At 47.9% G+C, this 12,119-nt stretch overlaps 1 protein-coding gene across 1 annotated transcript in view; it reads left to right on the top strand.

The window, feature by feature from the left end:
- WDR49 (WD repeat domain 49) overlaps window positions 1–12,119 on the top strand; it is a 102,022-nt gene that overhangs the window by 62,161 nt on the left and 27,742 nt on the right. Inside the window, exon 10 of the mRNA XM_081862906.1 lies at window positions 10,065–10,195. Coding sequence (XP_081719032.1) covers window positions 10,065–10,195 — 131 coding nt within the window. The remainder of the gene's footprint in view (window positions 1–10,064; window positions 10,196–12,119) is intronic.

The following is a 12,119-nucleotide window of genomic DNA, read 5'->3' as shown; positions in this document are numbered from 1 at the left end:
GACTCACTGAGCTCAGCGCGCGCAGGCTTCTGCATGCAGGTCCGCGAAGCCTGCAGAGCGAGAGGGGTTGGTGCGCACCGACCCCTCTCGCTCTCCAGGCTTCAGCGAAAGCCTGCATTCACCCCATAGGACGCACACACATTTCCCCTTCATTTTTGGAGGGGGAAAAGTGCGTCCTATAGGGCGAAAAATACGGTAGTTCAAAGATGTAGTTAACTGTTAGCAAAAATACAGTCTCCACAGTCTTGGTTGAGGGTCAGGCCTAATGAGCAGAGCAGCTCATTTCCCAGTGACTTTCCTCCCTGAAAATCAGTTGCCAAGACTGAAAGTCTCCACTCCTCACCTCCATTTAAGTCCCCTCGTCTCCAGGCTTTCCCCCAAACAATTGGAGACAGTGCCTGCATGCAGCTGACCTCTCCTTCACCCTTTTCATGCCTCTTCTGGTTCTGAGAGACAAAGAGGGTGGGGAGCTTGTGGCAGCAGGAAGGGGAGACACCTGTGAGTCTTCGCCAGATGACTCATCTCTGTCTCTTGGCCTTCTTCCACCCACTCTCCTGCTTCAGCTTCTATTTCTGATTCTTGACTTCTGTCTGCCACAGACTCTCCCTGCTCTTCCTGTTACCTCCTCAGCTGCTGACATGTCCTCTTCCCAGTCCGTTTCCTCTTCTCCCTGAAACCATTCATCATTGTCCCACCACCACTTCCTGGGTTCTAAGCCTTCTTCCATTGGTGGTTCTCCAGCTGGTTCCTCCCACCATCCCTCTGCATCCAACCAGTTCATGACACTAACTCTCCCTGCACTCCCATGCTTTGCTGGCAAGTCCTCCTGCCAGAGGGCCCACTCCTTTAAACAGATCCAGTGCTTTTTTTCTGGGGGGACACAGGGGTACGCATACCCCTAAACATTTTGTGAATCTAACAGGAGAAGAAACTAAAATTTTTAATTTTTTTAGTTTCTTCTCTAGCACGGTGAATCGTCAGTTCTGTTGAATAGCATGGTGAATTGCCAGTTCCATTGCTACCCCTAATGGCGGCCTCATTTCCTGTCCCTGTGTTTCCTGAGTCTCAGACAGAAGCGAGCGTTTAATGTGTGAAGTAGGAGTTGGAATCTAGCATGGTGATTGGTCAGTTTTGTTGTTACCGCCTCCGATGGCAGCTTCATTTCCTTTTCCGGTGATTTTCTTGAGTCAAAATGAGAGTACCCCTAAACATTTTTTAAGAAAAAAGAAGAAGCACTGAACAGCTCTCTCGTGGGTGGGTTTGCAATTGAAGAGTTGAGCAGTGTATCTCAAGGCTATGGAGTCAATCTGGGGGCTTCTAGTTGCTGACCACAAGTATAGAGGAACAGAGGCGCAAAGACTCCAAACAGCAAAAGTAAGAAGGAAAGATAATGAGGATGCAAAGAACACATCCTGGTAAGTGCTAAAAATAAAGACACTACATAATCTAAATCATCAATTCATGAATATTAAACCTGAAGGAAGTGCACAAACAAGTGGGAAGCGGTCTTTTTATAGGGAAGAGACTGGTGGGTGATGTGTAGAGTTACTGCTGCCATTGCTCATTAGTCTCTATCTGATTCTAGACATGACACATTTGTGTGCACTTTCTGTTTTCCTGAATGTCCCATCCAACATCTTCCGCCTAATTGGAAGATGCGCAAGTTGTCCTTCCATCATGAACTTGAACATCTTTTAAGGGATGAGAGGGGAGAACGAAAGCGGGCAAATGAGCTGCGAAACGCAGTGGGACAGGAAGTGTGAGGCACTTACGGTTATGCTATTAAAAATTCATAATAAGTAAACAAGGTGCCTAGAGGTTTGCAGTCTTTAAAATCTCCTGTAGCATAGCGTGAGTGCGTGATGATATCAAAATCTTGGTTTTCTTCCCTCAAGCCTGTTCTGTCTGATACTGCTCAGCTGTGGACCCTGGCTTCTCCTCATTTCTTCTGAGCAAATTCTATTGGCACGGGAAATAAAAAAATCAATGTAAATATGCTTAAAGAGAATGGAAAATGGGGGCAGCGCTGGTTGCTCTACAAAGCCTGCTTTAGTCAGGATAAGTGTTGTGGTTTTATAAACTATAGATTAGGCAGGATTAAGGGGATTCAGCCTCTGCTTGCTGATCTCTACTCTCTCAGCAGAGTGACCAAAAAAATTCCTTATTTCAAGGTACTCTTCTTTTTCTGCAAGCCCTTAGTTCTAGGGGGAAAATACATCCTGAATCTGACTCTGAGGTAACCAAGGCAGGAGAGTGTGAACGCCTTATCCATATTCTATTGCATTCAGACACAACAAATTAACTCTGTGCTGTCTCTTAGAGACAAATCAGCCCCGTGCCCCCCCAGTCCTGTGTCTATCTCTTCCCTTGGGCTAGGATGGGGATTGAGAACTTCAACTTTGTTTGAAATAGGGAAGTCTTCAACAGGCACCCAGAAAGACAACAGAGATGTAGGATATGCAAAAGGTGGAAATTTCAACAAGGAGGGGCCGCTGCACTAAAATCCTGATTCTGACACCATACAGGATACTTTCTAATTAGGCGGTATCTGCAGAATACCGTCTCCTGCAGAGGGTATCCTCTTTGAGGGACACAGGTGGCACTGTGGTCTAAACCACTGAGCCTCTTGGACTTGCTGATTGGAAGGTTGGTGGTTCGAATCCGTGTGATGGAGTGCAGCATCGGAGCATAATGCCCGCGTTGCCCAGGGCGGGCATGCTCCCGAGGGGGGAGGGACGCGGAGGGTGTCCTCCCATGTGCCACAGTTCAGGGCAGGAGAGGGGCAGGGAAGCTGCTGCTCACTCTCTGCAGCCAGGTCAGACATGATCTGGCAACGGAGCTGTTGCAGCTGGATGCACCTCGCCATGGCTGAGGAGGGCTGCTCTCTGCCGCCAGGTCAGAAGAGCTGTTGCTGCCGGGTGCGAGGTGTGTTGCCCACTCGCCTGCCATTTTGTCACCCCCTCAGTCATGACACCTGGGGCAGACCGCACCCACCACACCCCCTTCCTACACCTCTGATGGAGTGGGCTCCCATTGCTCTGTCTCAGCTCCTGCCAACCCAGCAGTTCGAAAGCACACCAGTGCAAGTAGATAAAAAGGTACCACTGTGGCGGGAAGGTAAATGGCATTTCCACGCACTCTGGCTTCCACCATGGTGTCCCGTTACTTCAGAAGTGGTTTAGTCATGCTGGCCACATGACCCGGACAGCTGTCTGTGGAAAAACGCCGGCTCCCTCGGCCTGAAAGCGAGATGAACACCACAACCCCATAGTCGGCTTTGACTGGACTTAACCATCCAGGGGTCCTTTACCTTTACCTTACCCTGCAGGATACTGTCTCCTGCAGAGGGTATCCTCTTTGAGTATCCTCTCAAGGACTCCAGGGAGAGTCTCCTCACAAGCCAGTGGTGCAGCAAGGCTTTTGTCAAGGCTCTTCAAGGTTTCTGGCACCACGCTTGGAAATGCATGACTTGAACACTTATAAATTGGGGTGGCGTGTACCTGTATAAGCTTTTTTAGGTGTCCTGAGTCCCAGGTTGAAGCTTGCCCACCAACTGGATGGTTTTAGAAGAGAATTAGACAAATTCATGGAAGATAAGGCTGTTTGGTTGGCCAATGTGAGAACAGGATGCTTGACACTGGAAACAATGGGAAGGATGTTCCTTACACCAGCTCCAGAGCTGGCATAGACTTATCTCTGCTTTGACGTTTATTAGTGTGATGGCCTGGGAATCCGATTCAGAGGCTGAACCGGAGGAATCCCAGCCTGCACAGGAGTCCCCGCCTCCAGGGCCGGCTGAACTGGGGCAGGGCCTTGATTCTGAAGCGCCTGCACCTGTGCCGGATCCTCAGGAGCAGGCACCAGGTGAATCCACTCTGGCTCCGGAGGTGGTTGAGGACTCAGTGCCTGCAGGTGCACCTCTCCCAGCCCTGTCAGGGGAAGGTGAGTCTCCCCCTGGGTTCAGCAACCCTCCAGCCTCTCCTGAGCTGCAGAGGCTCAGGACAGAGAGGCGGAGGGAACTGGTTTCTCCCAGGAGGAGTGCTCTCCTTAAGGCCAGGAGAGACGCGTCTCCTGGGGGCCGGGACCGCCCCTGGCCTCAGAGAAGATAAAGGCCAGTCAGCCCGGTCCCAGGTTGCGGGAGCAACGTCGTTGAAGAGCTGTTTCGGCCAGGACTCAGTCCGGTTCCCCCAGAGTTCCTGTCCTTGCCCGGCTCCTCGCTTTGGACCCCGCTTCGCCCGTGGAGGACTGTCTGCCGACCCTCAACTCAGGTCCTGGACCTCGCCCCACGGTAACCTCCCCCCGGCACCAGCACAATTAGAGGGCTGGAAAGGTCCAATTTGGCATGGTGTCAAGCTAGGGCCACAGAGGATTCCACGGCAGTAAGGAGGGGATCTACAAGGTCAGGTCTCCCACTCTAAGTGTGGACCTCTCTCTTCACTCTTGGAGAGTGATCAGCTCTGGGCCTGGGTGCCTGGGACACTCTCCCAGAGACTATGGGATGCCAGGGCTTAGGTTCCTGAACGTAGGTATAATGTAACCACAACACATTTTATGCTGTGTAAGAACCAATTACGTGGGATTGGGTGGCGCTGTGGGTTAAACCACAGAGCCTGGGATTTGCCGATCAGAAGGTCGGTGGTTTGTTTTTGTTTGTTTTTTAAATAGTATTTATTCAAATTTTAAAGATTACAAAGATAAAAAATAAAAGGACAAAAAAAGAAAAATAAAAAAGACAGAAAAAATACAAACAATTGACAAAAAAACAACAGATCAGGTCGGTGGTTTGAATCCCGGCAACGGAGTGAGCTCCCATTGCTCGGTCCCTGCTCCTGCCCACCTAGCAGTTCGAAAGCACGTCAAAGTGCAAGTAGATAAATAGGTACCGCTCTGGTGGGAAGGTAAACGGCATTTCCGTTCGCTGCTCTGGTTCACCAGAAGTGGCTTAGTCCTGCTGACCACATGACCAGCTGTACGCCGGCTCCCTCGGCCAATAAAGCGAGATGAGCGCTGCAACCCCAGAGTCAGTCACGACTGGACCTAATGGTCAGGGGTCCCTTTACCTTTTAAGAACCAATAAACTGGCAATTGGGTCTCCTGTGGAGAGTTGCGGAATCACTTGGGGTGGGGCAGGGAAATAGCTTCAAAACCTTTCAGATTTTGCACTTTCACAGAACATTTTCCAGTTCTCGCTGGGTATATTGGATTTGCCCCCCAGAGTATTGTGCCAGTCAGGCTTCTATGAGGTCTGTCTCCCTTTTTCTCCCTGAAGGAATAATTCATAAGGGATTGCCTCAGGGCAGAGGTGTTCTCTGTTTGAGCAGAACCACTTCAGACTGGCTACATGCAGTTTAGAAGCAGAGCGCCCCGTAACATTGATCTAAAAATATATTCCCTAACCCTCTTTTGACTTTGAAGTCAAGCACATTTAAATAGGTATTTTTGGAAATAAAAAAAGACACAGGAATACGCAAGACTGCTGGTGATGGGCGAATGGACCACTGAATGTGTGGGAAGGGGGAATTTCTCCCACTGTCTCTGCATTCTGGTGTGAATTAAATAGTCTTGCTAGGTCCCAAGTTTTGGGGTTCAATTTGAAAGCGTCAGGGTGCCAAGTTTAAATCTCAGCACCCGTCAGTCTCAAATTACTCATTTTTGACACCTGGATGTAGGGTTTTTTTGCAACAGGTTGATTTTTTTAAACACTACTTATCCTCAAATAGAAAAACATTGCCATGAGAGGCTCCCTCCACCTCTTCAGTATTTTCACAAGTTTTTCATCTTTCCAGGAATGGAAAGTTGGGAAGAAATACTTCCATATGAAGAAAGGCTTTACAAATAAATGTTTGATTTGGAGGTCCAGATCCAGATTGGGAACCTGGTGTGTATGGAGTCTGGGGAAACTTTTTGCCCTGTGCTGCAGTTAGCAACCATGGGGGCTTTGATCAAATTGGAGACTACAATGGGAGACAAATTTTTATTTTATTTACTTGTTCCAGAAAATACTCATACCACTTTATTGTAGCTACCCCCCTCAAAGCAGTTCTAATCTCTACACCAGCATCCTAATCCCCACAAATGTAGGGTGTGTGGTACAGTGGTTGGAGTATGGTCAAACCTCAGTTGTTGAATGTTGTTGTCGGTTGTTCCGAAACGTTTGACAACACAAAACTGAAAGCAGAAGCCTCAGTACAACAGGAAAACTCAAAACGGAAGCTGCATAGCATGTTCGCCTTCTGAAAATCATTTGAAAACCAGAGCAGTTACTTCCGGGTTATCGGCTTTCGGGAGCCAAAACGTTCGAAAATTGAGCCGTTCGAGAACCAAGGTTTGACTCTATTGGACTAGCACTTGGGAGACCAGCGTTCAAATTCCCAGTCAGCCATGAAGCTCACAGGGTTTCCGCAACTTGGAGAAAAAGGAACTCCTTTCTCACTGAGCTCCATGGAGGAAAAGGTGGGAGATAAATGCAGTAGATAAATAAAAATAAATACATTAGAATACATTCACACTAAAATGCAGAAGACTTTTCATGAGACTATTTTTTTAAAAAGCAAATTGATGTGGAAATATGGAGAATTTAATTTTAGACTGGAAAAATGAGAAATGGAGAGAAACCAAATTTGAGAGATTCACGCATCCCTCTGTTATTGTCCTCTGTGTTGTGTTCGTGGTTGTTAAAAAACCGCAAACCTGTGTACTTCTTGGGTTTCTTAAGAACTCCACACTTCTTCTCCTCTCTTTTTTATTCTGCCCATCCCCTCCAATGCAGATTTTAATTAGGAAAAAAAAGGTGGGGGAGAAATCAACACTGCAGCTCGTCATAACACTGCCGTGAGAAGACTGGCGCAATAATTATCCCCCTTGTCTATTAGTACGGTCGGAAACAATGCGCATTGCACTGGAGACAGCTTTGCCATTATGTTTTGGCAGCGAGGAAGTATGATTGAACTATAATAGGCGAAGGATGAGAAAATCCCAGAATGACACTTACAATGCAGTTTCTATAACAATGCCTGATACAGAAAGGGGGAGAAATAGAAACAAATGATTAAAATATTCCATTTCATGTTGCGAAGATATGTATCAATGTGCTATATTTTCTTTGCTTGAGGGTAGTCACCCCTCCCTTTTTTTTTATTACTGGCTCTCTTTCCAAAGTTTGGGGGATTTCACACAAATTGCTTTATTTGAATAAGGAGAGATGAGAATGGAGGATGAGATAGGCACAGAGACCAGGAGGTTGGAGGGGGATGGATATCCTAAATTAGATGTGCTCTGCTGTGTCGTGATGACACCGCAGAGAAAAACAGACCTTGGTATTTGGAGTGGGCTTTGACATCTCGACTCAGACACTCAAGATGTCAAGTTTCCTTTGAAAAAGTCAACACTGTTTATCATCTCATTTACCTCCTCTGAGGGCAGGGTTCTTGGGCCTCCCCATTTGTCCAGGCAACAACCTTGTGAGGTTAGGTTGGCTAAGAAATGGCTCCAAGTCACCTTGTTAGCTTGATGACCAAGTGAAGATTTGGACCCTGGACTCACTGGTCCTGATCTAGCAGTCTAAACACTATGGTGCACTAAATTCATACTCAGTGTGTGTGAGTAGCCTGCCTATGGCACTCTGGGAGATATGTGGGTCTGCAGGATGGCTCTGTAACCCAGCAGGTGAATCTTCTCCAGCTTGAGAGCCAAATTCCCTTGTGGGACCAGAGACAAGATTGGGCAGACCAATGGATGCAGATTTTACCCTTTGTGCCTTTGTGCCATAGGCTGGTTTCTACACATTCACATACATATGCCCCCCATCCATTGTTAGAATTCAAGGGTGCATTCCAGCCAAGCAAAAAATCTCAAGGAGGGTGCAAAGCAGGGCCAGAAGAGAGCATAGCTTGGGAAGAGGGTGTGTGTGTGTGGTATGAGGAGAGCCCCAGGTGACTGCATCTGGCATGAAGTTCTCTATCTCTGCTCTATAGGAGAGGCAGGTGGGTGCTATGAGGAATGCATTGTCAAAGCAGGCCTGGCCCATGGATGAGGCAAGGTGGCCTTGGTCCTGTTTTCCATGAAGGAGCGTCTCCACCCCCATCATCCAGCCCAGACACTGAGGTCCAGCGCTGAGGGTGTCCTGGCGGTTCCCTCGCTGTGAGAAGTGAGGTTGCAGGGAACCAGGGCCTTCTCGGTAGTGGCACCTGCCCTGTGGAATGCCCTCCCAGCAGATGTCAAGGCAATAAGCAACTATTTTACTTTTAAAAAATAACTGAAAGTGGCCCTGTTTAGGGAAGTTTTTAATGTCTGATGCCGTATTGTTTTTAATATTCGGTTGGAAGCCACCCAGAGTTGGGGAAACCCAGCCAGATGGGCGGGGTATAAATAATAAATTATTATTATTAGTGTTATAAGGTGAGGCACCTGCCCCGAGTGCTGGAAGCCCACCCAAGAGGCAATGCCCATGCAGGCAGTGGCACCAGTTTCTGGTGAGGGCTCACAGAGCGTACAAGATTTCAGTGAGATCTTGTGCTTTGCAGGCACTGCCACACAACATAAGTGAGAGAGGCATGGTGTCACTAGTGGTATGGCAATGGGGGGGGGGCAGCAGTGGGAGGGATGTAGCATGTTCTAGTGGTGAAATGGGACACACCTCCCCTGTGTCAAGGACTCAAAGAGTGGGGTGCTATGGGGATGTCCCTTCCACCAGCATATCGTCCAACTTTTGGAGACCCCAAACTGGGACGCACATCTTCTTAGATGCACTCCTGGGTGAGTCACATGACCCGCACCTTGCTCTTGCCCTCCCAAAAGAGCTTTTTTTTTTGGGGGGGGAGAGCACAGTGCAAGAGTGTGTGAGATTGTGGCACCCAAAATAGCTGCCGTGGTCACATGTGAAAAAATGTTCCATTTCCCCCCTGGGCATTTGGTAGGTATGTGCCAGACTGTGCATGTAGATTATTGCCTGTCTGTTAATGTCTCAGAAACAAGAGCAGGGGATGAATGTTCAGGGCTGGGGACTTTTCATAATGCACCGAGCCTCCCCCATGGCTAGTAGAGGCAGAATACATTATGCGTGATATGTAGATTTGCTCAGTTAAAATTGTTTTCACAAGCGACAGAATTTGACTCTACTGGGCATGGCATTTGCTTCACTATGGTTCCCCACCCCCACCCCCGGCCATGCAACTGTGTGCAGATTTAACAACAGGCATGGGAGAAGGTGCAATGCAGTAAAGGAGGCTCTTGAGCAGCGATGGGGAACTACCGTATTTTTTGCGCTATAAGATTCACTTTTTCCCTCCTAAAAAGTAAGGGGAAATGTGTGTGCGTCTTATGGAGTGAATGCAGGCTGTGCAGCTATCACAGAAGCCAGAACAGCAAGAGGGGTTGCTGCTTTCACTGCGCAGCGATCCCTCTTGCTGTTCTGGCTTCTGAGATTCAGAATATTTTTTTCTTGATTCCCTCCTCCAAAAACTAGGTGCGTTTTGTGGTCTGGTGCGTCTTATAGAGCGAAAAATATGGTATACCTCTCCAGCAACCATCACCCCTGACCATTGATCATGGGCCTAATGGGATTTGGATTCCAACAGCTGTTGCAAACCCAAAGGTTCCCCATCCCTGCTCTAGGTGACAGCTTCCTGCCCCTACAATTAGTTATGATTCTTGGGTGCTAAAGCAAAAGTGTGTTCCCTTTATAGGCTCCTTTGCCATGCAAATTGCAAAGCTCATACCAGCCCTGGGGAATAAATTAGTCTGCAGTTCTGGATATCTGTTAACTATGTGGACCTGTATTTGCACAGGCTGTGCCTCCATCTCACTTCTGCTGATCAGTGGAAAACCCTGTTCAGATTCAGGCTTGGTTTCTTTGACACTACCCATTTCCAAAACTTTCTCTATATATGCTTGAGTACTAGCACTGTTACCTTTGGAATAAATAAAACATTTCCGCTCCTCTGGAATCCGTCTTCTGCTGCAGGCACCTGAACCTGAGGGATAAACATAGAGCCTCAGCTTGGAAAATGAATTGTGACTTTGGAGTTCGCTCAGGCTGCTTTGTTTGCTCTTGTCTTTCTCGTTAGGACAATTACTGTCTTCCGCCTGAGCAGCTTGACTCAGTTTCTGGTTCAGCCTTCGGAATGGAAAGGAGGAGCTCGGCACCAGGACGACATCTTATGTGCGGCGTTTCTGCCCCCGCAGACTCTAGTTACAGGTAGTGGAACGTTTATTGCCCAATAGATCATCCTGAGATTAGCAGTTGGGTCCCCCATCATCTATACGCATGGCTAGAGATGATCCTGCCCAGCCTGGCTTAGCTACTCAGCTCTTGGCAGAGCTGAATTACTTACAAGACACAGACAAATGACATCTTTTGAGAAGCAGACAAAGAAAGTGTGTCATCAAGTGTGTCATGATGGGACTGATCCTCCACCTCCTCCTCCTCCTCCTCTGCATGTGGTTGGGCAGGGAAAGCTCCTACCAAGTCAGTGGAATGAGATTCATAGAAGATGCCCAGGTGGGTCTGGATGTTGCCAGAGAAGATCGAGAGAGGCGTGGGACCCCTTTGTGCTCAGGCTGAAAAGCTTTCCTAACTTGGAATGAGCTTAGGCCAGGGGTTCCCAACCTGTGGCCCATGGGCCAGAAGTGGCCCATGGAGGCTGTTTAACCAGCCCATGAGCCACCCTTGAACCGAGCTGCCCACAGTTGAGTCCCTGTGCACTGTGCTAAACTGGCACGGCGCGGGGACTCTCTTCTGCAGCTCCAGAAATCGCTTTTGTGCATGCCCAGACACCGAAAATTGCGTCCGCACATGTCCATGGTGCCGGAAACCGCTTCTGTGCATGCCCATGCACAGGTGCGATTTTTGGCATCTGGGCATGTGCAGAAGCGATTTCCGGCACCACAGACATGGATCTCCATGGGATCTCGGGAGTGATCCAGCCCATGCCCAGTAAGCCTTGCTGACCCCTGGCTTAGGTCTTGTCACATGGCTTACTGACATTCAATAAGTTTGGATCAGGTCTAGTTGAACATTCGTATAGCCCGTAGTCAATGGTGATGGAGAGCAATCAAACTCTCCACCAATGGTTGGTTGAATCCAGCTACTGTTGGACTCCTGGACTTCTGCCCTACCAATCACAGTGAGCACCAGCCTCCACTGCTCTCTGTTTGACAACCCACAATTTTGGGACACACAGTTTAGCGTTACTACAATGTGCCTAGCCTCCTGCCTCAGGCCCACAGGTTCTCTCTTTCCCCTCTCTCGTGGCGTTGCTGTGAGAAAGAGTTTGGAAGCTTGCTGGGTTTGAACTCGACAACCCATCTGAGCCCAACAAACTGTGGTTAATCTTGACTATGGTTAGTGGAAACAAGCCAACTTCAAAAGTCACCTCCACCCAACCATGCGAAATCAGTATATGATCTGAATTGTTGAAGCAACTAAGGGGGCAAGGCAGTAGGAGGGGTTGGATGCAATATTTGCTTGAAATCAATAGTTTTTAAATATAAAAGCTTTGCTAATATGATTGTTTGGTTTTGCCTGCACCTTCAAATAAGAGCCAAGTAAGTCACAATGTGGCCAGCTCAGCTTTAGAATTTAAAGCTCCTAATCACTCACTGGGCAGAATCAGGCTACAAATGGTCCTAAGATGCTCTCTGTGATGGTTAAACTTTATCCTTTCTTGTCAACCTGCTGGCAGGATCAGGATGTATCCCAAGTATTTGATGATGTGTCTTGAAATTGAAAGCTGAGACAATGTCTCTCCTGGGACTATGGGCCACGACCTCTTGCTTAAATGCTGAGTCAGCTGACCTGTTATATATTATAGATTCTCTTTGCAAATGAACCTGATGTTTGATCCAAAGTCAGCTGCTGTTCAGTACCTTTTGAACAGCTAAGCACAAAGAGCAGTATCCAGCAAAGCAGATCTACTAATGCAATGACTTTTGACCATACCACAAAACCTCCTTTCTCTGCATGCCTCTGGGCCTGCTAAATCTGTTCTGGTGGTTCCATTGTGCAAGCTGGAATTTTTGTGAATCTACTTCATTAGATACTGCCCAAAGCTTGGAATCTGAGACAATTGAACATTTAAGGGAAATGGCATTGAAATGTTCACCTGATAAGGAAAGTTGAA

Source organism: Podarcis erhardii (genome assembly GCF_964252035.2).
Source record: "Podarcis erhardii genome assembly, chromosome: 5".
Classification (NCBI taxonomy): Eukaryota; Metazoa; Chordata; class Lepidosauria; order Squamata; family Lacertidae; genus Podarcis; species Podarcis erhardii.
This window is presented reverse-complemented; position numbering and strand designations above follow the sequence as displayed.